This window comes from Haliotis cracherodii, unplaced genomic scaffold (genome assembly GCF_022045235.1).
Source record: "Haliotis cracherodii isolate W230 unplaced genomic scaffold, xgHalCrac1.p SCAF_1, whole genome shotgun sequence".
NCBI classification, from domain to species: domain Eukaryota; kingdom Metazoa; phylum Mollusca; class Gastropoda; order Lepetellida; family Haliotidae; genus Haliotis; species Haliotis cracherodii.
This window is the reverse complement of record NW_027266264.1, coordinates 68,001,161-68,028,961: the sequence shown is the minus strand read 5'-3', so window position 1 is coordinate 68,028,961 and position 27,801 is coordinate 68,001,161. Positions and strand designations below refer to the sequence as shown.

At 38.6% G+C, this 27,801-nt stretch overlaps 1 protein-coding gene across 3 annotated transcripts in view; it reads left to right on the top strand.

Annotated features, from left to right (window-relative positions):
• Window positions 1–23,211, top strand: part of LOC139462572 (cAMP-dependent protein kinase inhibitor gamma-like) — a 63,842-nt gene extending 40,631 nt beyond the window's left edge. For all 3 annotated transcript variants that reach the window (XM_071244499.1, XM_071244435.1, XM_071244537.1), the window contains exons 2-3: window positions 18,948–19,125; window positions 22,329–23,211. In XM_071244499.1, coding sequence (XP_071100600.1) covers window positions 18,948–19,125; window positions 22,329–22,414 — 264 coding nt within the window. In that variant the 3' untranslated portion in view covers window positions 22,415–23,211. The remainder of the gene's footprint in view (window positions 1–18,947; window positions 19,126–22,328) is intronic.
• Window positions 23,212–27,801: the final 4,590 nt, after the last annotated feature.

Genomic DNA, 27,801 nt, shown 5'->3' with positions numbered 1-27,801 from the left:
ATGTAGATTGAATTAAAGTTCTGCCTAATGCTTGTTTGGGTTGTATATTATATATATACCCACTCAGCTCTTATCAGTAATGACAAGTGTCTGAGAATAGCACTGATATAACGGAAATAGAATCACTGGTTGAACGATTTATGATTTGAAAACAACAGACCTACCTGGATTTTTCCTAGTGATTTGGATTACATTTTACACTCGAGTCAGCAACTACAGAGTAAGTGTTGGGTAGCATAGTGGGATAGGTAGTTGATGTGTAACTGTTAATGTTTCTAATCAGTTTTACTGACACAGGGTCACTTATGACCACTTTGAAAACATTTTGCAGGCCTCCCACAGAGGTTTATGAGGGAATTTTATCCGTAGATTTATTACAGTCACTGGTTTAGTCTTTTGTTATAATTGTACTGTCATGGTTGGTATTTTGGTTGCAGAATAGTTTCCAGTACTGCATGCTTTCTCTTAGAGCCAACTTAGTTACGGATCCAAGTTTTCCGATGTGTTGCCGAGCTGATTGTGTGGCATTGTGAGGATTGTTGCTCATGGAGTCAACCACAGTTTTTCAATTAAGACCTGATTGTTCACAGTCACTCATAAAACAATGAACCTGTACTGTGTATAGAAATTCAAAGACGTTCTCAGAGAATACCAAACCTAAACAACACAATGAATTTGATCTACCATTGTGATTGCACCAAACATCGAAATAAGACGATACAGACAGATACAATACTATACAAGATACTCCTATCCTTGTTTTGATTAATGATTTAATACTGTATTGATTATAAAAAAGAAATATTCACGAAATTCACTCAAAAAGGTGCAAAAAAAAGAACATCATATTATACTTCGAGTACTGCAATATGTATTGTTCAAAGATGTTTTACTAAAAGATCAAAGGCACTGACTTTCCTTTATCTTGCAATAAAGTACATTTTTTGAGTCATTATAAATGGGCTGACGGCAAGATGTATTTTATCTTGAAGTGGTTTACTACCACAGTTGTTATGTCATTTCACATGTAGCACTTCAAATGTCAGTGAGTTATCTCAAGTGACTGTGGAAAAGCCAAACTTCTTAATATATATATAGCTCACAGAGGGTGAAACAGCAAAACCCGAACATGTACCAATGCCCTTGGAGCTGGCATCACGGGAAGTGTAGATTGTATTTGTTGACTGATTAATCACCATGCTTCTGCAATCCTATTCAAATTACCCATGTTTTTAACTTTTTGTCTGTGGGGAATTGGCAGGAGAACAAGGCCCTGATCCACAAAAAGTTCAAGGTGCTACGACTATTATGACTATAGTTTAACATAGACTAATGAAATTGTAGTGTTACACTTAGTGCTTTCGGGCAAAGCAGGTTGTAATTGGTAACTCAGTGAGAATTAAACTTTAATTTGATAGCTCTTGGATTGATGGCCCCTCAATATTCAGTTGGTATTTGACTGGCACAAGTTTGCATTTTGCACCGGTGTCAGACCAAGTATGTGCCACTGTATCATTTTGAGGATACTCTATGAATCTGTATTATAGTAGGTATTGTCTCGCCATTGGGATTCCAGTTTAGGGTTGGTCCTCATTGAAATATGTTTCCCAAACAATCAACTATATGGATTGGGCAGGAAGGCTCAATGACTGAGTTTATATATATATTATGATACATACAGGCAGGGATAAGTGGTGAATTCATTACCAAGGTCATAGTTTCAATTGAATTTCCCATTATTATTTTTTAAGTTTAAACATTTACGTGCTGAATAGTAGGCTAATTCCACAGTTGACTTTGAAAGCTTGAAATAGAATCATTTGTAGCATTAGAGATGTGGAATGGTATTTCAACGTTTGGTGCACAGGAGCACTCAATTCACTTTGGCGATATCCCATGAGTGCAATCAGATTTAGCATTATTGAGGTCGTGTATGGGAGTGTTCTAACAACATACTGTAAATCGATCCATCGCCGATATAAATTATGGACTAAAAGCAAAATCGTGAAAGATACAGGGTTATATATGATATTTAATTCAACTAATTCTCATTTTACGACCTGTATTCTTTGCAGTGAAGTCAAATGTCAGTAGTGCCAAGGCTCTTCATCCTGTGATGTTGCTGCATTGTAACCTTGTTGCATGGCGTTATAGCACTATATGACATCATTAGAGGAGGGCGGTCGGGTAGCCTAGTGGTTAAAGCGTTCACTCGTCACGCCGAAAACCTGGGTTCGATTCCCGACATGGGTACAATGTGTGAAGCCCATTTCTGGTGTCCCCCGCCGTGATATTGCTGGAATATTGCTTAAAGCGGCGTCAAACCATACTCACTCACTCATTAGAGGAATGTCCTTGTACATAATAAACTGAGGGCTGTATGTAAATGCACAAGTTTTAAATCTAATAACACACTAACATAGATAAAATGATGTGGGTTTTTTTTCAGAAATGTTATTGACAGATAGTTTTACTTTTATGAGGAATGATATTTCTATATGTCTCTATACATGCTATAGGAAAGTGTTTATTTGGCTTGATTAATACGCTATATGTATAAGGGTAAAAAAATTAGCACCTCTTTCTTTTTCATGTCATCATCTAGATTAAATAATAAAAGTCATAGAAATACATATCTTTGGAAAAGTTTAATGCTCTCAATATGGTAACCAACTACTGTTTATCATTTCCGTGTAACTTGCATTGATTTAAGGCAACTGTCAGATGGTTGAAATATTGCTTGGAGTCCTATTAACTCACTCATTCATTCATTTTGGAGCATTGCAGTGCCACGATACTGCCTCAACGCTCTCAGGAATTGTTAATTAAACTGTCTGGATGAACACATGGCATGGACTGGGTTTTTTAGCTTGTGGTATTTATTTCTACTGTCCTTTTCCCAGAGCCGATTTGAATCAAGCGGTACCATTTATTTTGTGTCAGAGATGCCCATATTGTTGGTTCCAGACTGTTACTGTGTCATTATGTGGAAATCTGAACTCATCAATATTCACCCTTTGAGACATTTCTGCTCCCACCATGGACACAAACAGACAGAAATAGCAGCTTTCAGTTTTATCATGGAGAAATTACACCACCAACCACCTCTCTGCACAGTCGTTATTGGCTGCTGCAGTCTATTTTCAGAACGAGTCTATTTTTACACCCTGTGTAGATTAGCTGGTGAACACATTGACAATATTTTGGACAATTGTTGGCTTGTATTGCTGGTGTCACAGTCCCAACTTGCTCCAAGCATTTAATGATCTGATTACCAATATTCACTCCTGCCAGGCTTGTACCTCAACCGACTGGATACACAAGGTCCTAGTTGGTCACAAATGTCAAGTTGCAATCAGATTATTGCGGCATGAGATTCCTCTATAATTGACAGGTGAGCTTTATTTTCAGGGTGTTTTGCAGTTGAACTGTCAATCTTATTTGCAGATTCAACACATGATATCTTTGACCTGTATCAAGCTTAAAGTTTCAGTCTGTTAAAATTATGTACACAGAAAATTTGGTGGATGTCACATCCCAAACTGAAACGTTATATGTTGATGTTGAGTTGAATCAATTCCTGTGGTATTCTTGTGTGTGTGTATATGTATATATATACAACTGTGTTAAGGTTGTTAGGGTCAGGGGGTAGGGCAGGCTGATATTGGTGATAGTGATACTGGTTGGCAGACATCTCCATGGATCTGACTGATTGTAAATATGGTGGTCGTCCTGTTGACATAGATCTGACTGATTGTAAATATGGAGGTTGTCTTGCTGACATTGATGTGACTGTAATTATGGTGGTTGTCCTGCTGACATAGATTTGACTGTAATTATGGTGAATGTCCTGCTGATATAGATTTAACTGTAAATATGGTGAATGTCCTGATGACATAGATGTGACTGTAAATATGGTGGTTGTCCTGACGGATTGTAAATATGGTGATTGTCCTACTGACATAGATGTGATTGGTTGTAAATATGGTGGTTGTCCTGACGGATTGTAAATATGGTGATTGTCCTGCTGACGTAGATGTGATTGGTTGTAAATATGGTGGTCGTCCTGACTGATTGCAAAAGGTATAATTGACCTACTGGCATAGACATGATAGATGTGACTGATTGTAGTGTTGATGTAAATGTGGCTGATGATGGTGAAGTTTGGTGACACTGAACGTTACTGATACTCATTGGGGTTGTCATGGTAACAAGACAGGGATATTGTATGTATACTTCGATGTGATACTAATTGAGGTTTCCATGTTGACAAGTTCCTGATTTTAGTGATAGTGGTGGTATTGATGATGGTAGTGGTGGAGAAAATGTTGGTTTTGTGATACTGTCGGAGGTTGACATGGGTGCATTAACACATGGTAGTGTGTGGCTGTCATTGTAGATTGTGAACAGGGTCCCGTTCCACAAAGCGATCTTAGCACTAAGGTGATCGTAAGTCCCATACTTCAACATAGGCTTACGATCATCGTAGCGCTAAGATCGCTTTGAGGAACGGGGCCCAGGACAGTAGTGGTACAGGTGGTTTGATGTCATGGTTGTAGCAATGGAGAGGGTAATGTCGGTGCTTGCTGTCACTATGTGTTGATTGTACATAGAAACAGTTATGCTTCTAGTTTTTATGGTGGTATGCTCTGTAAAAATCAATACAAAAGTACACCGAGGCTTCTTTGGTACAATAAAGTGAAAGATCCAATAAAGACTTGCTTGTCCATGTGACACACTTCCTTGTCACTTTTGCTGAGATGTATGATTCAGTTTGAGGCATTGATTAACATTTGTCTGAATTATTGCACTCTCTTGAGAATGTGTTTCCACAATCTGTTAATCAATAATTGTGCTTCAAACTAAGAGATGTTAAATGGAAACTATCTCGTGTTGTTGAATATTGAAAAACATGGACATTAGCTGATGTTTTAAACCATTTCTGATGTCTCACTGACAGTGTGAAATGAAATGTGCTAATGTGTGTGTCTGTGCACTGGCTGTTTGTTCTGAATAGCAGATTTGGATCATTAGCTGTGTTGTAAGAACCAGAATGATTGAACATGAAATGATGGGCTGAGATAAACCTTCTTCTGAACATGTAGTTGGTGATATTGCAAGGTATTAGTATGAATCCTGTAGAATAGGTCCCTCGTACGAGGTGACCAAATGGATCAGGTGATCAGGCTCAGTGACTTGGTTGATTGCATGTCATAGTACCCTAATATTGTGGATCATTGCTCACAATATCGATCACTGGATAGTCAGGTCCAGATTATTTACAGGCTGACATTGTATAGATGGAACTTTGCAGAGTGCAACGTTAAACATACAAACAAAACTAGTAGTTTGCTGTAAGTGGATAAAGGGCGGTCACGTAGCCTAGTGGTTAAAGCGTTCACTCACCACGCCGAAGACCCATGTTCGATTTCCGACATTGGTACAATGAGTGAAGCCAATTTCTGGTGTCCCCCGCCGTGATATTGCTGGAATATTGCTAAAAGCGGCGTAAAACCATACACAGTCACTCACTGTAAGTGGATAAACTAGTAGTTTGTTGTTAGTAGATATGTTAATTCTGCATCTCTCTCTATCTCAGACCACAGGAAGTTCTTGTAGAATTAAGATGAATTCAAATAGTATGTTTATGAACTGTGTAAGGAATCCAAATTATGTACAAGGATATTTGAACAGCTGTGTAAAACCCCTCCCAACAAAACGCTGATTATGCATTTTTCCTAAAAAGGGTCCTCATTGCTAAACAAGCTGTGAGACCATGCACTCACTCTTAAACAAGCAAAGAAGCAGTAAGCAAATCAGAATAATGAACTGTTTGTAAAAAAGAGATGTCCACACACGACACCTTAAGTCATAATGAACATCTAAAAGAGGTATAACACGGTATTATGTTAAGCTTTTTCTGCCGAAAAGACAACTTTATGAGATGTTAATGTGGTAAGGAGCTTGTTTCCCCCCTGAACGTATATGTGTGTCTCACTCAGTGGACGGGGATGGGGAACAAGGATGAAGAATTGTTTCAAAATATCATTTCCGTTGGCACAAGTGTATTGTCTCCTTTCAAAGAGGCAAGTGAGCTGGGTTGGATGTTTTTGTTGATTTGTCGCCTACACTATAGATAAGAGATAACTGTTTAGTTTACTCAGTAGTTGCACTGATGGAGATGACAAAAAGGGATGATGTCTGATTAGTATTCCTGATACATTCACTTGCTGAAAACATTGTCAGATATATGGCTTATTTGCAGTGTGTTTAGGTTAGAAACAGGTGGAATTACTATCAACTCATATCTACTGAAAACAAGAGGAGAGGGGGGTGGATTTGCCTTGGAGGAATTGCAGTCCTTGATTTGGAAAGTGATACATTGAAGGTAATGTCTTCATTCACTGCATGTCCACAGTTGCTGTTGTCAGGGCAGCCATAAAACCAACTGCAAAGTTGATCTCAAACTGGTATGTTATCATGGTTATTGATTTGCTTCTACATGAAAAATGTACTGTAAATCTTGAAATAAACGCAAGCGTGAATTAAATGCGAAAAATGCGAGTAGGCTTTTCTCGCATCATTAAACATCACATTTATATCGACAATAAGACATTTTGGATAGCAGAAATACCAACTTAGACAAACGCTGAAAACAAGCAACTATGTATTCCACACCACTGTTTATTGAGCAGCACTTGTAACAGATATATAAACAATGTCATTCAAACACTAATTACATTCTGTGAATTGTCACTGCTGGGGTCAAGACAAGAGTTCTACTCACTTATGTCAGCACTGATCACACCTGCAAGTCCAGACAGACTCCACCCACGCAACACCGTGTCCTTGTCCTTTGCGACTGCGTCAAAGGCCGACACAAGCCAGCGTGCATGTATTGTTTTAGCGGAAGAGTGTTACTCAGTGCTAATAAGCGGTGCTATTTGGCGTGTGATTGGATTAATGTATGGTTGGATTAAGGTGAGGATTCTCCTGTAAAATGTCAACTGACAGAGGAATTTTCTTTAGAATAAATCCACTGATGCTTGAGAGGAGGGGGTTGTCGCATTCATATTGTGTCTCATTTTTGGCTCGGGAGATTCTTGTGGAGACGCATTATTTTAACGATTTAAAGTATAAATATGTATGTGTTAGGGCTAGGACGGGTAACTCGAGTCCTGGGGTACGCACAAGACTACTCAGACCTGTGGTTAGTCAGGTGGTACATTGTTAATGACAATAACAATAAAACTCCATAGTGACACTTAAAGTCACTATTGTTCGCATTTCTTTCTGACTATGCATGTATTCCTTCAGTCAACTTTAATGTATGCATGACCATATCATTTTATAGGTGTATCTTAATAGTTTTTGCCAGGGCCCAGTAATCTATTTTCACAGCTATGAGAGGATTCTATATTCAATTATAAGCAGCATGACCATTTTGGTTGGTAGTTAGGTACCACATATGGATGCAGAGTCATGCTCTGTAATAATGAGTGAGTGAGTATGGTTGTACGCCACTTTTAGCAATATTCCAGCAGTATCAAGACGTGGGACGGCAGAAATGGGCTTCACACATTGTTCCCATGTCGTTAATCAAACCCAGGTCTTCAGCATGATGAGCGAACACTTTAACCACAAGGCTACCAGCGGTAGAAACTAACAGTTTTAGTCCACTAGTCCTTAAAATGACAACCCTTAAAAATGACAAATTTTTGCAAGTCCTTATGATACCTTACAATTGGGCAGTTTGGCAAGGACTACAGGACGAGTGCTTATTTCTAAGGCTGGGCTACCTGACCGCCCCCTATGTACTTGTTGCTCTGCATGACTCCAACCAGACTGCATGTACTTATTGCTCTGCACGATTCCACCAGACTGCATGTACTTATTGCTCTGCACAATTCCACCAGACTGCATGTACTTATTGCTCTGCACGATTCCACCAGACTGCATGTACTTATTGCTCTGCACGATTCCACCAGACTGCATGTACTTATTGCTCTGCACAATTCCACCAGACTGCATGTACTTATTGCTCTGCACAATTCCACCAGACTGCATGTACTTATTGCTCTGCACGATTCCACCAGACTGCATGTACTTATTGCTCTGCACGATTCCACCAGACTGCATGTACTTATTGCTCTGCACAATTCCCACCAGACTGTATACACTTGTTGTTATGCACAATTCCCACCAGACTGCATGTACTTGTTGCTCTGCACAATTCCCACCAGACTGCATGTACTTGTTGTTATGCACAATTCCCACCAGACTGCATGTACTTGTTGCTCTGCACAATTCCCACCAGACTGCATGTACTTGTTGTTATGCACAATTCCCACCAGACTGCATGTACTTGTTGTTATGCACAATTCCCACCAGACTGCATGTACTTATTGCTCTGCACGACTCCGAACAGACTGCATGTACTTGTTGCTCTGTATATGTCACAGTGCTCAACGTGAAGTGCCAAACGTCAACATTTGCCGTTTCTGGTAGTAGTGTGCCGAGAAGTTTGGCCGAAACTCGCAATATTTTCTTTTTTAGGTAAAGACACTACTGAAAGTTTTGATATTGTGCAAGCTGAGCATTTATGCATGTCATACGTAATTTAATTGTAACTCAAAGCCTTCTTGGCAAATAGATATGGCAAGTTTTGTTTGTGGGTGTCCTTATGCTATTCGCCTGTCCAACAGGTTCGACAGTAGCAACACGGTTAGTGACACACTTTGTCGAACTGGTTCGACTGTAACGTTGAGAGCTTTAATTGAACTAACTTCATATTTTTATCCCCCGACTTTGAACTTTAAGGATTCAGTTTGTTCTGGTTGTGAAATATATTGTTTGAAAACACTGCAGAGATGGCCTAAAATTTCATTCCTGTTCTTTTCACAATACACTACAATTGAACTGCCAGTAACCCTCTAATGCATTTCACAAGTCTACACTGCAGATATGATACCTATGATATTTCAACTAGGGCTTATCAAAGCTGTATAATAGACCCATAGCCACATGGTGATTCCTGTTTAGAATAGGTTCCTAGCAACCGATGCTGGCCGTAAGAGGCCACCAAATGGATCTGGTGGTCTGGCACAGTGACTTGGTTGACTGTGTGTATTCATACCCACGACTGCATGGATTCTTGCTCACAAAATGGATCACTTGATTGTCTGGTCCAGACTTGATTATTTACAGGCTGTCGTCATACAGCTTGAATATTGCTGAGGGCAGCATTAAGCAACAAACAAAGTACATGTAATAGATCCATATAATCTTAATATTATGGGCTTCGGTGTTCAAATAAATAAAAAACCCTACAGCAGCTGGCCACAAACTGATGCTTGCTTTATTGATTGATATCAGAACACTTACACACATACTGTTACATTAAATCTGGATCATGTTAGGAGCTAAAGAAAAAGGCGACCAACAGCAATCTGGAAAATCCTTATTCCTAGCATAATAATGCTCCCTTTGTCTGCCTCTGCCTGATGATTGATACACTTCCTGTATAGTATATCATCAGTCAATAAGGTGTAGTGAGCTCTATAAAATGAAGAGACAAGATCCCATTCAGTAATACATTGACCCCCGGATTATTTGTACACTTTGTGTAAGTTAACATGGAAAGTGGTTTATTAACATTGAGTAGGACCCTGTGTAACATGAGAAGAACTCAATCACTCCACAATAATGGGTACATTGGGCTTTGGCTGTAATTAACAGTGGGTTAGCTCTGATAATTCCTGCTGATGCCTATATATAAAAGTGTGGTTCATTAGCACAGCACACCATGTGAGACATACGCATGCAGTCGGAAAGCGCATGTTAAATCTCCAATATAAGGAAGTAAGGAAGTAAGCACTGCACATGGTCATTGGTATATATTTCCATCTTGAAAATAGTGAATCTCTGCAAATATAGCATTTGCCCAAGCTTATCTTCACCTTCTGAATATAAGCCTCAAATTTGGCTTAAATGCTATTAGTATTGCATGTATTTAATACTTACCGTATTCGACGTAATAAGCGCCCAGGGCGCTCTCAAAAATTAGAATATTATTTGGGCGAAAAAAAAAGAGTTGAGTTGAAAGATAAATTTCGTGGTTTATGCTGACAGCCTGAAATGTTTATGTATACGACAGATATATTTTTCCCAAATTTAATTGCCCATAATTAAGTGTGCTTATAACGCACGAGTGCGTATTATACGCGAATAAATAAGTCTTGTGTACATTAATAAATCCAGGGGGGTGCTAATTGGGATTGTTCACTAGCCAATATTTTAGCAAATATCGCCGTGGGCACTTATTAGAGCGGGGCGCTTATTATGTCGAATACGGTATTTCAAATAGTTTGATTACCATAGATAATATTGATTATATTGATCAAGCTAAACCTGCCGAATGGTTATTCATAATATTTGTGTGAAACATTTGGCCTCAGTCTCCAGGTCGTCCCCATAGGCCAGTCCACCATCACAATTACTTTAACATTTGACATTTGGCTTTTTGACACCATGATTGATTTTTATAATTGACAAGTGACCACATCCAGATGAACGTATGTCCATCATCCATAAGTTTGTCCTTCATCCCTCCAAAACATTCAAAGAAATAAAACTGAAACTTGAGCAGGAGGATAGCACTACAATTGAAATCATTATTGTATATAATCTAGTTTTTTTAATTATAATTTGAACTATCAATCAAAGTTTATAGATATTTATATGTTAATACCAATACCCAACAGATTCTTTCTGGCAGTGATTTATCTAAGATTGCTGACTAAGTGCCCCTGGCAATGACTGAGTGAGTGAGAGAGTTAAAATTTAACGTCGCATTGGCATTATTTCAACCATATGGCAACAAGACCAAGTTAATATATTCACAATTTAGTTATTTATGCAAAGTTATATTAAAAACAATTTATGAAACATATTTGTCCCTGGTAGTGAAAATATGTGGGTGGGTGGGTGGACAGGGTGATAAATCGTTATTTTGTTCAAAATTGGGTCTTTCTTTAAGTTCCTATTTTACTTGATTCAGAGAATGTTTTGATGACATTTGCTGCAGACTTTGGATGGAATATTAGCCTCTGAGCAAACCTAGATTAACCTCACTGTAAGCATGTCAACATGGATGTTTTGCTCGGAACCTATCGACATTGTCCTGGTCAGGCTTCGTTATACATTTTTTATGTGTTGTAAAGACACAATAAGGAACCTGATAATTGACTGTTTTGTTTTTTTATACAATCACAAGTAAGAATCTGTACAGTTCCTCTTTATTATACCCCGCTACGAAATATGCCCCTTCAATGACTCTTTTACAGAGTGATGGCCCCTGCTCCATGCTTTTCAACTTTGTGCATAGTGTGTGCAATGGGGACAGGTTTCTCAGAAACTACTGAAGTCACTTGAATGAGAGTTTGCATGCTTATCTAAGAGATACTTGTCAAGACAGAATTCACAAGAATCTTTATCAATTTACAAGTGCCTATCTTTATGGTTTATATTCACTACCATATGAACAAACTAAATTCTAAAGTGATAAGGATATTGATAACACTGTTTTCTTTTCATTTTTGCTCTAGCATTCAATATGATTAAATTTGATTACTTTGAAATTCAGGGGCAGAATCATTTGTGTTTGGTTGGTCAGTTCCGTTCCAATATTTGATCATGTGGATTATTTCAATTAATCGCCTCAGCACGACCATGACTATTTGTAACTTTCATGTCAGTCTGTTTAAACAAATACATTTCATCCATTTGTCACAGCAGTGGGGCGATGTCATCTTCAGATAGCTCAAGTTCAATAGCTACCGGGAAGACACGTGACAAGTCTGTTTGCTCATGACATCATATTATATTCCCCATGAATGTGTGTTTATTCACAATGCAAATATCTGTATCTGACACTTTCCAATCATGAGATATGAGTTCAGTGATCTGTATACCACTCCGATTAAAATGAATGATTTCATTCTATTTCTAGCCTATGAGCCTAAAGATAGCAAAAGTGGCTGTGTCTTCTATACACCTGCAATAACAAAATTCCGTAATCCACGAGCAGTGCATGATAATAAATGTAAAGTCTCATTGGAATAACCAAAGGCAAACATTTTGGTCTCAATAGCAGTAGAGTGAGTGAGTGAGTTTGATTTTACACTGCTTTTTGGCAATATTCCAACAATATCACGCCGAGGGACACCAGAAATGGGCTTCACACATTGTACCCATGTCGGGAATCGAACCCGGGTCTTCGGCATGAAGAGCGAACGCTTTAACCACTGGGCTACCCGATAGCAGTAGAAAGTAAGTTGAAAGGTCTACCAGCCAAAATAGTGATCACATGCCAGTGTAAAGATTCCCTTATATTCTAGCGATCAGGCTCCTTAACATTAGGCAAATCAACTGAGACTAGTTGGCTAATGGCAATGTTTTCTACATCTTCAAAGACTAGATGTGGTAATTCCCATTCTTTTTTTTTCTTTTATGTGAAAATCAGATTTTGGACTTTTACAAAATTGAAAGGGTTGCTAAGCAGGCTGCCCCTGTTAATCCTTTTTATCTCAAGATGATGCATAACTCTACAATCAATCCCCAATCTGCACAGCACTTGTATGTTTTTAATACGTTATCTCCAAACCACATTTATTACTAGAGTTATAACGGAGTTGGAGATACCCAACCAAGATGTGCCTTTCTACTTTCTGTCAACAACAGACTGGGTCATTTCACTAATGACATTTAAAAGAACAAAAGGAACAGTTTATTACAACATAATATCATATGTTAGGTATGTTCAGAAGGTTTCTCCTTTCAAACAGGAAATATAAAGATCACAGGGAATCTATCAATAAAAACTAAAGTACAAAACTACATTGTGTCAACAATTTCACAGCATGATACTGTATTATATGTGCTATAAACATATTTATTTCCATAAAGTGGAGGGATTAGCAAACAAGCAAATTTTGCTTAGCTGAATGCCTCTCCCAAACATGATACATATACAAATAGCAATATATTGATAGTGACATGAGAAATAGCAATAGCATACATTGTATAATTGGCATTAAAGGTAAGTATTGTTCTGTAAGTGTTTAATTACTGGATTATCTTCCATAACTACAGTTACATTATTATTTACATTCAGCACAACAACATTGCAGTATCATATAGCAAAGCCATCAAAATCTCTAAATCGGCAAGAAGACAGAATAAAACTGTGCACTGATTTTAAAATTTCAAGATTTGTTACTGTCGTTACATTTGAATTACCATTTAGAATTGAATTTAAATCGTAGCCTTTTACGAAATAATACATGTTTTGCCTTACTGTACTGTTTAAGGGACACGTAAGAAAGAAATGAATGTATTATATTGTCTTGTTTAATGACAGTTGTCACCATTATTATGCACAGTCCTTGTAAGCACTAACCAGTGTAGTATGTCATTGTGTACCTGTATGTTTTACACTAAAACACTGGAACTGCCCAAACTGTGGACACCCAACTCACTCACGGTAATCAACACTACTTAGCATGCATTTCTAGCCAGTGAATATCACCTACACAAAGGACAGGGAATGCGCCATGCTTTTGTTGATCATGGGAATTAAACTTGCCTTTGACATGTTCAGGCCGTTTCAATTTCTTCCCAAATGCTTTATGTTGCTATTGGTTGTACAACCTAAGCAGATTGTAGCCAGACAATGTTTTTGTATAGATTCTAAATATATCGCCCACTTTCAAATGGAATGTTAAGTAAGCAGAGCAGATGTAAGAGAGCAATTTTAGAATGTGTCTTGTCTTTAATTACTTTAAGCCCCCATAGACTAGCTGGGACTAAGTGAAAGGTTTTGGAATGGTCACCACTTCAGCTGCCCATTAAATCATTGCCCAGCAGGGGCGGACGGGTAGCCTAGTGGTTGAAGCGTTCGCTCGTCACGTCGAAGACCCAGGTTCGATTCCCGACATGGGTACAATGTGTGAAGCCCATTTCTGGTGTCCCCCGCCGTGATATTGCTGGAATATTGCTAAAAGCGGTGTAAAACCATACTCACTCACTCACTCACTCATTGCCCAGCAGGAGAGCAACTGGAGGTGTCATTGTCAGTACAGCTGATCAGGATTGCTTGTTGTTGAACAACATATGCATTGATGCAGGAAGATGTTGCAGATGTGTGTTTGTTATATCTGTCCCTTTTTCTTTGATTATTTTAAAAAAATAACAAGTCAGAAGTGTTTGTTATTGATATGTCCATGAATAAGCTGAATTTGATCATGGTTGTGAGTGAAGTATACTCATGCTGTCATGATCATGTTACCATTGTCTTCGGCTTGGTTGTATTTCATGTACAGTCATGGTCTTGACGAGTGTGACAGTTGCACGCCACTTTCCTCTTCTGATAATTACACTACGCCCAGCTTGCAACGGTTCAGCTCCATCTTGTCAGGTACCAAGGCCATCATTTGATTAGGAAATAAATATAGCTGTCATCCGCTCCATATCTGATGATAGTTATTCTCCCAATTGTTTGTGTGATGGAAGTTAAAAGCGTGATAGTTCTTGTAGTCCTGCAACATTCCCCTGATTTAAATCATCACTCATCAGCTTCAGTGGCTCACTCAGACATAGCTATGTTGTCTCTTATGGAATAAACTTTAATGGATCATTCTGGAAAATAATATAAATGGGCTTTGGGCCCCTGATGCTTACTTACTTGCCCTTTTCTCATTATCTTCTCCTTGGGACCCAGAAGTAGGATCCACTCAGCAAGAAAGTGTAATTTGGTGATATCTAAGGGCCCTTCCCTCATGAATTATTGTAAAATGTTCAACTTTTTATACAGATTTCTTAATTTTTTCATCTTTTTTTCTGGACAGTCATCAATGAGAAGCCCTAAAATGCAAACAAACATTTATCTTAAACACATTTTTTTTTCTGATGACTTTGCAGAACCATAAATATAAAGGAAATCAATCTAAAATATCGAAGCAGTGTTGTCACAGATCGTTATCATATTGATTAGCCATAGTTGCCCTCAAGTAAATATTTATAACCTTCCAAGAGCAAATTCACAATGATACCTAAGTTCTGATACATGCAAACAACCTTGTTCTTTGTATCTATAGCAGTATAACCAAGTCATCAAATGATATTTATATTACCGGGTATTGCTTAGTTATTTTCAAACACAAGTTGCAAATATGTAAACATGGTTAAAGACTTTATATGTGAAGTGCTATCGGACCCAAAAGTAGATATAGTTATCATGTCACATATGTTAGTATGATGTCATAGGTTACCGGAAACTAGAAACTTGCTTCAAATAAACATTAATTCCATGTTTGATAACCTCATTTCAATTTTGCATACAGCACAAGTCGTATTCCACAACATGACCCTAACATCTATACCAATGTTGACAGTCGCTTACTCACCAACAAAGGCTGGTTTTCATTGGCCAATCTATATATGGCATGGGACCATTTAGGACCATTTAAAACAATACTCACAATATTTATATCCTGGGACTTGTTTGTATTATATTCTTTCAATTGTAAAAAGTACTGAAGAATTCATAAGCTGGTGTACATGCCCTCATACATGTCATACATCAGATGCCTTCTTTAGCACCATACAAGTATGAAAAATAATGTACAAGAACTTTGAAACCATCCCCTGTGACTACAGCCACGTTTTTTGCATTGAGGTATATTGCTAAGTTGTAAATATCTGTGCATGTTTTCTTGGGAAAGTTTGAACTGGCAAATATTGGCAAAATAGAACTTGTGGAATTACAAAGATATACAGTATCATTACTTACCAACATCATTTTAATCAAATAACATGGAAAAGAACAAAACATTGTCAACTAGTCCATACAGTTTTCCAGTTGGCAGTTTATGAACTTTCTTCAGCGGCATATTCCATGTGTGTTGCACACATTACCTAGCCGGAGGCAATCATCATTTGGAACAAACAAGTTCGAACTATTTCTGTATCATATAACATGGAGAAAACAACCACTTGTGAAGCTTTCCAAATGATTTTGGATTTTTACACACTGTAGAAAGCGGATAAGTGAAGCTACTTCCTATGTAAAGAATCTGTGATCTTTTGCACGTTGTGATAACCACGTACAATTTATGAAGTTAGAAGGCCCAGATTTTAACATTCATTGCATCTGCAATTCTTGTTCACCAGAAGGCCTCTATTGTTAATTTGAATGCGCCATCTCATATTTCAGTGCGCATATGGGGCAATGGCGCTTCCCAAAAACTATCCTTGCTTCATCAGATCAGATCATGAAAGTAGAAATTACTCCAGTGAAGACCCGGGATAGAATTGGTCTTCAGCTACCTGTGCTTGTTGTAAGAGATGACAGTTGGGATCAGGTGGTCACATTCCCTGACTTGGTTGATGCATGTCATCATACCCTATTGCATGGATTGATGCTTATGATGTCAATCACTGGATTGCCATCATATAGATGAAATATTGCTGAGTGCAGCAGTAAACAACAAACAAACAAAGCAGCATAGTGAAAAGGCGCTAGGTAAATTCTAATTAAATTGGGTTGTAAATTGCATAGGGAACTGGGTGCTATCTGTTGTCTTCTACATGCATAGGGAACTGGGTGCTATCTGTTGTCTTCTACATGCATAGGGAACTGGGTGCTATCTGTTGTCTTCTACATGCATAGGGAACTGGGTGCTATCTGTTGTCTTCTACATGCATAGGGAACTGGGTGCTATCTGTTGTCTTCTACATGCATAGGGATCTGGGTGCTATCTGTTGTCTTCTACATGCATAGGGAACTGGGTGCTATCTGTTGTCTTCTACATGCATAGGGAACTGGGTGCTATCTGTTGTCTTCTACATGCATAGGGATCTGGGTGCTATCTGTTGTCTTCTACATGCATAGGGAACTGGGTGCTATCTGTTGTCTTCTACATGCATAGGGAACTGGAAGATGTCTGTTGTCTTCTACATGCATAGGGAACTGGGTGCAATCTGTTGTCTTCTACATGCATAGGGAACTGGGTGCAATCTGTTGTCTTCTACATGCATAGGGATCTGGGTGCTATCTGTTGTCTTCTACATGCATAGGGAACTGGGTGCAATCTGTTGTCTTCTACATGTATAGGGAACTGGGTGCTATCTGTTGTCTTCTACATGCATACCTGGGAACTGGGTGCTATCTGTTTTCTTGTACAAGATGCACAGGGAACTGGGTGCTATCTGTTGTCTTCTACATGTATACCTTGGAACTGGGTGCTCTCTTTTGTCACCTACAAGATGCACTGTGAAACACTACCATACATGTCTAGTAAGCCTGTACAAAGGACCAGTAATCAATCTTCAGTTTTCTGTTTTGTTGAATGTTTGTAAATGGTTCAGTTGTTGTACTTGCTACACAATTATATAGCTCTATTTGTATCATGGTCTCTAACATTTATTGCAGTGATGATTTTGTCCAAAGAGAGCAATATACTGTATCAATACAAAGACTAGCTAAATGAGGTCATTCTGCTGATAGTTACATTATCCTGGTTAATGGATCATGTTGCAGTATGCTGTGAGACCTGTCTGTTCCCAGTGTGAGGGTGTTTAGCATGATGGTACGGTTGTGTGGGTGTTGAACACCCATTTTATAGAAGCTTTTTCTCTGTAATTATTGTTATTGATTTTTTGCTGCATGGGTTGGGGCTTAATGAACATTGGTAAGGAAACAGAAGCTGTGAAGTGCTTTTCTCCAGTGCTGTGACAAAGGACAGTTCGGGAGGACCAGTAAAATGTTTGACAGTGGAATAAGTCAGAGTTATCAATGGGCTTCGGGTAGCTTTGAAGACAGACCAGGATGTTTGGGGGAATTTGCCTTATGACATTTTCATAAGTGCTTTTTAGGAGGATGGTCTACTTTATCATTACAAAATGTTTCATTAAATTGGGACATATTAGAAATGTATCTGTCACTGGCATAATTATGGATGAATCTGAAACTTGATAGACATTGATTTCAATAAGGAAAATATGTTTCAAGATGAAAAATGTATTACTGAAGTAACCAGCTTAATTACAAAGTATTCTAGGTACATGTATTTACTGAGCATTATTCCTTTGCCTATTGTGTTTGCATGTACAATGTTTGAAGTCCAATGACATGTGACTTGCCACTTGGATAAATATGCTTGTTAAATAACAAAATGCTTCCATTTCATGCTTTGATATAATATGTCTTTGGGAATCTAAAGTATTAGCATAGAAGGCAAATTCATCAGGTTATTCTATGACTAAGGCAAAAGTCAAAAAGGTATCAGAATGAGCTACTTTTCAGCCCTCTGTAAAATGTTTCAGGCTGTTTAAGTTGGCCCCTGATTTGAAACACCTGTGCAGCTCAGACTTGCAGTTTATGAGGACCCTGTAGTAGAAACTAACTCATTAAATTAAGTTACATGACCTTGTTATAATGGGAAAACCTTTATAGTTAATCACTACTTATACTGAAGGTACAAAATGTCAGCTACTTGGTTGGGGTTGTAAGGAGTAATGTCTTTGAAATTGTGTAGAAAACAGTGTAGGAAACAGTGATTGTGTGTTTGGTTGGTCTGCAAGGAGTAGTTCCTCTGGTGTTGTGTACATGGTTGGGTCTGCAAGGAGTAGTTCCTCTGGTGTTGTGTACATGGTTGGGTCTGTAAGGAATAGTTCCTCTGGTATTGTGTACATGGTTGGGGCTGTAAGCAGTAGTTCCTCGGGTATTGTGTAGGTAAAAGTGATTGTGTGTTGGAAACAAGTCTTGTGTGCTTGGTTGGGTCTGCAAGTAGTAGTTCTATGTTCTTGTGTAGGTAACAGTGATTGTGTGCTTGGCTGGTTGGTAGTTTCTATGGCATGCTGAAGTAACAGTGATTGTATTGTTGCAGAGTGAGGGACAACAGGACGAGGTGATGACAGAAGTAGAGTGTAGCTCCACCCTGGAGGACTTCGCTACCAGCGGCAGGACGGGCCGGAGGAACGCCGTCCCCGACATACAGAATGACCCCAATGCTACAGTCGGCGCTACAGACGTCACATTTGAGCTTGACAAGTTAAAATGTGAAGGTCTGTAACCATGAGTGTTGTAGTATTACATTTTGTCATTATATGTATAGTAGGTTTGCAATATGATGCTTGAGAACCACAAATGAGAAACGTCACATGGACAAGTTAAAATGTGAAGATCTGTACCGATAGGGCTGTAGCATAACATTTAGTCATGATGTGTACAGTTAGTTTGCAATACAATACACATTATGATGCATGGGAACTCAAAACTTGAGTCTTTTAAAATAATGGCTTGAAAAGGTCTCATCAAGAAAATAGTATTTTGCCTTTTATATTCATGCCATTGCGCATGTTATTCGTTCTGTATGGCTGCATGAGACATAGCCTCCCTACAGTGAGGCCATAGTAACCTGTTGGCACTGGTGTATGGTTGTGGGAATTACAAAGTTAGGACCAAAAAAAATCCTTCATCTGATTCAGGTTTTGAACAAAATCACTATTGTGAAACCACTTATTTGGTAAGCTCGTCACACCGAAGATCCGGGTTCGATTCCCGACATGGGTACAATGTGTGAAGCCCATTTCTGGTGTCCCCTGCTGTGATATTGCTGGAATATTGCTAAAAGCGGCGTAAAACCATACTCACTCACTCACTCACTCACTCACTATTTGGTAAGCATTTCATATAGGGAATGCTTGTGAAGATTCACTGTGGTTAAAAATAAATGTGAACTTAATTTTATAGGATTTTGACTGAACTATTTTACATATATTCCAGACATTTTCAGGTGAGCTTCATGTCTGTTTCCTATTATTAATTTGATATAGATATGTGTCATGTTTCAGTGGTAATTTTTCTATCATGTCACACATAGGTTGCAGTGTAGGGGCGTCACTTGGGGTGACTATTGGATCTATTTTCACTATTGTGATAGTATTGCAGTAGTACCCCACACTATAGCCATAATGTTGCAATAGATGTCAAGTATTTCAATAGTATTATAGTATTAAACCAACCTTATAGGGACAGTATGTCGATGGTTCTGTGTATTTTAAATCATGCAGGAAATAATTTCTGAGTGTGATGGCACGTGCCCAATTCAATTCTCAAACCAAAACAGCAGAGCTCTGCACAGTGAAGCTGACAACACAAGCACTGCACAGAGTAAACTTGCTTCATTGTGTTTATTAGAAGCAAATTGGATAGAAAGCTGGTGTGTTTTTCTTAGCATGAGTTACACAATACTAATTGACTACCAGCTTGATTAGAAGCTAGTGTATTTCCAAGCCTAGATTACAATATAAATATGCCTCAATCGTATGAAGTAGGGCTGGGACGAGCCCAAATTTACTATCTGGGTACCCACCACCCTATTACCCCACCCTACCCGGGGACCCGCTGTAGATATTTAGAGATAGGTACAAACTATCTGATTTGGAAAAGTTTGACCTTAGCCCTGGCAAAATGTATTTAGATACATGTGTAAAACGATCTGGTCATGCATACACTGAAGTTTACTGCATGAAGTTTTATCTTTATTCAAACATATAAAAGTCAGAAGGAATGGGTGCATTGTCAGAAAGAAATGGGAACATTAGTGACTTATAGTGTAACCATAGAATTTAAGATAATTTTGGTTATCAAACAATATATCATATGAATAACCACGGGTCCGGGTAGTCCTGTGGGTACCTGGGTCCTACTCAGGACCCACCCGACCTGAGTACCCGAGTTACCCGTCCCAGCCTTAGTATGAAGCCAATCACACTCCAATGCAGTTCCATGCAGTCCATTCACATGTTTTTCATCTGTTTCATTTTGTCTACACTTTTAGATAAACGTAACTATCATTGAGAAAATATCCTAAAACATAAAGACCTATTTCTATTTGCGTAGTTAACCTCCACATGCTGTCATCGGAGCCCTACAGCAAGCTAGTGATATGGTCACTTTGATGTGTAAAACTATACTGTCATCAGTGATAGAAATTGGCACTAGTCCTATAGTCCTTGCCACACTGCCCAGTAGTTAGGTATCATAAGGATTGACTAGTAGAAATTTGCCATTTTTAATGGCTTTGCTGTATGTTATCCTTATAAGGACTGGTGGACATAAACTGTTAATTCCTATCACTGGTCATGCACCTCACTGTCGCAGTTGTGGTAGTATATCTGTGTTATTGTACAAAACAACATGTAAAACCCACTGAAGGCTTGTATGAGGTCCCTCTTCTTATTTCAGAATAGGGGGCACGGGTGGCCAAGTCGTCTAAGGCGCCGCGATTCGCTGTGCAGAGTTGCGACCCTTGGGCACGCCAGAAACCTATGATTGTGGGTTCGAATCCTGGTTCGCCCCGATTATGTTTCTAGGTTTGTCAGCAACATACCCGTGCTCGTGGGTTTCACCGAAGTGGTAAACGTCTGAGACCTGCATCACTTCGGGCTTTCCTCCCACATTTAGCTGACACTCCGTGATATAACTGGAATACTGTTAAAACCAAACCCACTCACTCACTATTTCAGAGTAAGTGTGTTTGTTTACAAACAAGAGAAAAGTCTGGTCGCATGATAAGCCTACACCCGCGGTGGTCACTTTAACCGAAACTTTTCTCGCAGAATAAGGCAAACAGAGCTTAGTAAACTCAGGAGTTATCACTTACTGTTTACATACATAGCTTCAGACCGGTTGACGTCCTGTCCCTTTAAGGCTTGATAATCATATTAAATCAATGTAAAAGAAATAAATAAAGTATGTATTTTGTATTCTGTTGCAATACAAATGTTGACTAATGTAATATACAACTTGAACATGTTGAACAACAACAAACAGATACTGAGCTTCTGGTTCTTTCTTAAGAACAACAGTTTATCAAGATGCTCCAAGTTCAAGTCAGAACGCTGACAATTGAAACTATCAATTGTTATGCATACGATTGACAATACCCTTGGCATTTTAAAGTTCGTAAGGGCAGTTTCGATGTAGGCAAACAATTACATTACAATGATAGTTCAATATATATTGTTACACTCCTAGACGTCACAGTTGATGAGCATTGCTACTCACAGTGACTTTTCCTGGAAGCAATAAGCAGCCAGTCTTAAAATTATTGTAAGAGCATGCAGATAACTGACAGCTGCTCATTGCACACAAACCTCTGCCGACAACCTTACTTTAATGAACAAGAAATTTGGAATCCTTTATTTCCCATTATAGTTGTTTAAAAAAGATATTGCAAAGAAGATGTCATTACTTGTTTCAGATGGGAGTCAGCCTCAAGCCAGTACATCAGGGGCTAGTCCACAGGCATCGGCAAGTAGCAGCACAGAGGGTGCCACTGCATCTTAGCAGTTGGAGCAACACGACATGTACATACATTGTCATTTTCCATGTCCGACAGGTCACACTGACACAAACAGATGGATGGACAGTGTGTATTGTGGCCCTTGGCATACAGGATGCCCTTCACTGCTAAGAGATGTACGTGGAACAGACCCCAATTACTTCTTGTAAATAGCTGGTATTGACTTCTTTGTACATATGTGGTTGGTGCAGAAATTTGTGTCAACTTTGACTGACAGTTGTCTCAACTAAAAGGATTGCTGCTTCAAGTTTGAATTCGTCCATGTTTCCCATTGCTGTCCAGATGTATATGGATGTCAGAAATCTCATTTTCAGTTTGTATGAATTCATTGGTCTGTGCTCAAAGACAGAGGAGGAGGATAATGTAATTTTGTCATCAAGCTAAACTGGCAGACATGGAAGAGTTAAAATTCTGCTCTTGGAAGAACTACTATTTTCGCTTCTTTCTTGTTTGCATGTACACTGTATGTAAATATCTACTTAAGAGATCTGTTTAAGTTACTTTATCAGAATTCATGTTTTATTAAGGTGTTTAAGTTTCATTTTGTTGTAAGTTGAACAAGGCAAATTACAGCACGGCATCTTCACATGTGATGAGTACATCATCTATGAGTGTGCTCCTGTGACTGGTATATCATCTTTAGTGTGCACCTGTGACTGGTATATCATCTATGAGTGTACACCTGTGACTGGTATATCATCTATGAGTGTGCACCTGTGATTGGTATATCATCTATGAGTGTGCACCTGTGATTGGTATATCATCTTTAGTGTGCACCTGTGATTGGTATATCATCTTGAGTGTGCACCTGTGACTGGTATATCATCTTTAGTGTGCACCTGTGACTGGTATATCATCTATGAGTGTGCACCTGTGATTGGTATATCATCTATGAGTGTGCACCTGTGATTGGTATATCATCTTGAGTGTGCACCTGTGACTGGTATATCATCTATGAGTGTACACCTGTGACTGGTATATCATCTATGAGTGTACACCTGTGACTGGTATATCATCTTTAGTGTGCACCTGTGACTGGTATATCATCTATGAGTGTACACCTGTGACTGGTATATCATCTTTAGTGTGCACCTGTGACTGGTATATCATCTATGAGTGTACACCTGTGACTGGTATATCATCTATAAGTGTGCACCTGTGATGTGTATATCATCTTGAGTGTGCACCTGTGATTGGTATATCATCTATGAGTGTGCACCTGTGACTGGTATATCATCTATGAGTGTGCACCTGTGATTGGTATATCATCTTGAGTGTGCACCTGTGATTGGTATATAATCTATGAGTGTGCACCTGTGATGTGTATATCATGTATGAGTGTGCACCTGTGACTGGTATATCTTGCACTTATGTTTAGTTTGAAATTATGCTAAATATGTGTCAGTTCCCTACAATATGAAATACTGCTAGTCTGAGCAAAGCAAAGCAATCTGTCACATTCAGTCCCAACTGAAAACTTTAGCAAATGTTGAGTTGTATAGTTCCGTAACACTGCATTTCCTAAAAAAATATTTACAGAAATAGAAAAAAATCATTTTTGTCAGTTTTTAAGTTTAGAATGAGAATTATTCCTCTCAAACAAAGCATTGTCATCATTACAGGGGTATAAACAGATTGTGTTGACAGAGTCTTTGGTGTGTTTATATTTGTAAAAGAAGCATCCCACACCATGATACGTTGTTGACATCTCCCCTCCAGTGTAACTAGTAGCTGTTGTCAATCACGTCCAGCACAATCAGGTCCAGCACAGACAGGGCAGTCAGCAGAGCTAGATGTCACATTGGTCACAACCATATCAAATATTTATTCTAAAGGACACAAGGACAGTATTCAGGTTAGTAGTTTATTTAGTGATTGTGCAGGTGTGTACATATGGGCATTGTAACCTGGAAAATTACTGAGGAAAAAATGTACTTGAAATTATTTGAAATACGTGGTGTAGGTAAAGGAAGTATTGATGCGCAGGTAGTATAGCTCTGACGTGCTGTGATACAGACAGGTGCTCTCTTGGTAACACTTAATGGCTCTCTCTAGGGTTTTATGTACATGTACAATTCAGCATAACACTCAACTTGGTCATGTCATGTATTGTGGAAACAATCTATACTGAGTTGACTGAAACCATAATATTGTTGAGCATAAAATGCTGAAATAAGCTTGCATACAAATATCAGTGTGTAGATGTGTTAGCTCACCTGGTCAAAGAACAGCTGGGCTGTTGTAATGGCCTGTCATTCATTAATGTTTCACGTCATGAACATCTCCAAAACAACTGGAAAATGAAAGTGAAACTTGGTGTGGGTTGTACCACTAATGGTGTCTCGCTGGCTCAAAATTGGATGTGTAGTAAGTTGATTTTGATCATGTAATAGTAACATTGAGTATGTGACAAGTCAAGGAATATGAATTGAGTGTACCCTGTGCATATAAATGTCCATGTATGTATATTAAGCATGCTGATAGTGGAGGGGCTATTTGGTGTCAACAAATGATTAGCTTTGAGAGAAAAGCCTTACTGCTGTGCTGTTCACTGGGGACTGTTGCAGTATCAAATCTTGATAGCCCAGATATGATCTGTTGATGCCACCCACTCAGATCCATGGCAATGCAGGATTATCATTGTTCTGGGAATTTGAAACTGGAGCCAAGACACACTACCAGTAAAAAAATAGCAGGCCCTCCCCAGGATGGCAGACTCGGATGTTGGCAGACGGCAACTTAACCAGAAATATTTAATAGCTTTCACAATAATAACATAAAGGCAGCCTCTTAATAAGCCTGATATTCTACTTCCCCTCAGGAAACCTTTAACATTAAACTCAGGCTATTAGGCTCCTGCCAAGTTGCATGTCTGGATGGTAATGGTAAAGGTGTTGATTGCTGTATTGTTGGCTGTTTGTTCCTGGGCTTCTCCAGCAAGATTCTATTTCATGTCACAACAGTTGACCGTTCAGTCTGTTGTCACAAAAGTTGACCATTCAGTCTGTTGTCACAACAGTTGACCGTTCAGTCTGTTGTCACAACAGTTGACCGTTCAGTCTGTTGTCACAACAGTTGACCGTTCAGTCTGTTGTCACAACAGTTGACCGTTCAGTCTGTTGTCACAACAGTTGACCATTCAGTCTGTTGTCACAACAGTTGACCATTCAGTCTGTTGTCACAACAGTTGACCATTCAGTCTGTTGTCACAACAGTTCAGTTAACCATTCAGTCTGTTGTCACAACAGTTGACTGTTGTTAACCTTTGTTAATTTTAAAGTTTCTGTTCAAGAAACTTTTAGTCAAACATCAAAGTGCTCGCTTGAACCATTCTTGTATGTCAGTTTTATCATGGTGATTGAGTCAGCTTCATGTGGGAGGAAAGCCCAGAGTGATGCAGGTTATAGGTGTTTACCTCTTTGGTGATGTCCAGGAGCAGGGATGATAATCAGGGGTAATCGGGGATTCAAATGCCAGGCATAAGATCCTGTCATCTAAGGGATGCAACTCCTGGTTGTTTGCCATCAGCAGATGCAGCTTCATATATATCTATGCCATAGTAAGCCTATCCAACTTCCATGAAGATAACAGGATCGTAATCGTGGACACATGGCTGGTATGGCTCTTGTATCTTGGGGAATAATCAGGATTGTCCAAGCACACCATCCTCAAATCCAAGCTGTACATTTGAAGTGAGGAATGTGAACATATATGCCTGGGTGTACAGGAAGATATATCAGACTTATTCAGTGCTATTGTTTGTTATATATTTTCTGTTTCTGTGTATAAATAACACCAACATGTCATAATGTTTAGTTCCTTTTATGATGTCATGATTCCAGATTTTCTAGTTGTTAAATTACCTTACCCTCAGTGGGTATCTACAAAGTTTGTACATTCATAAAATAGGCTGGGATAATATGTATTCGAGTCCATTCGTTGCTGTTTATTTCCTCATGTTCATGTGATACCAGCCTTGTAACATAATAAGAGTAGTTGATAGCCAGGTGTGTGTTATTCTTACAATTTTTACCATTTGGAATACTGTGTATTTTGTAGTATTTTGTTATGAAATTTGTTTTGGTTTGGTTTTATGCCATTACTGTTAATATATGGCCCAATGTATTTGTTGCTTCACATGCACATGATAAATTTGAATTGAAAGAACAATATAAATAATCATTGTTCGGTTGCCCAAGAAAGACTAAATTGTAAGTTCATTTAGGAGATAAACTTGCTTTATCATATTTGAGTGTCTCACTGTAGATTCTATCCCTGTTAAGTTTAATTTACTCAGTGCTTGGTTAATATAAAAAATAATAGGTAACATATCTAGAGTGAGATGACCTCAAATTTCATAACACAGCAGGTTTATTTCCTAATTATCTCATGAATTAAGGCAGTGTTTATTTGTATTTGATACCCAGTTGGTAACTTTTTGAAGGGATTTATTAACATGTTCATCCCTGTATCAAGCATTCATCTCTTGTTTCTGTATGACCTTAGGGAACAAGGAGAATATTGATATATTTATAATATTTTCTCACTCGGGGTGTATCCATTACTGGTGTAGATGTGTCAGTGATTTCATTGTGTTCTGTTTGCTTTTTGTGCTCAGGGTATTATTAAAGCCATAATGGTGGAAAGCATCATGTAAACTTCATATTTTTGTACTTGTTTCATCTGTATAAAGCTTTTGTTGTTTTGAGATAGCCACCACACATTTCATCAAACATAATTCATTTTTCTTCCATTTTCAAGTTAGCTGGCTTTACTTACTTGCCATGTAGAGGCTTTGTTATGCAATAGCTTAAGCGTTATTTCTGCAATTTGTGAGCATCATCCTGCTGTATATTTAACTGAATCAAATGAACGCCTATCAGTGAGCTCAACAGTAAACTAGGCATCGTTGGTTGAATATTGTTTATCACTTCAGTCTGTTCCTAATGAGCCCATGAAATCTGCTGCGTCATTACCCTGCTGACAGAAACAGGAATTCTAGCAGTTTGGTTTATGCTTTGATGGAAATAAATGGAACGAGACAAGTATATTTCCTTCCCAACTTGTTCCTTAAGCATTGGTTTCAGCAATGGTTCTACATATAGAGTTTTAGAAATGAATCTCAACTTCTAACCTTGTAATTTACCTAGTCATATTCAGCATTAATTGGAGGGCATGAACTGACAGGAAACGTTCCAGGACCGGAGCTGCTTTAGCTCCATGATGGTGAGCTAATGTCTGCAGTTAACAGTCTGTACAACGGTGAAGGTATATCATATCAAAATCAGAGGAGTGAACATATATGAAAAATCTTCATTTCAGGCACAAGATTTATACACAATAATTGGTGATTTATGTACCCCCAGGTGCT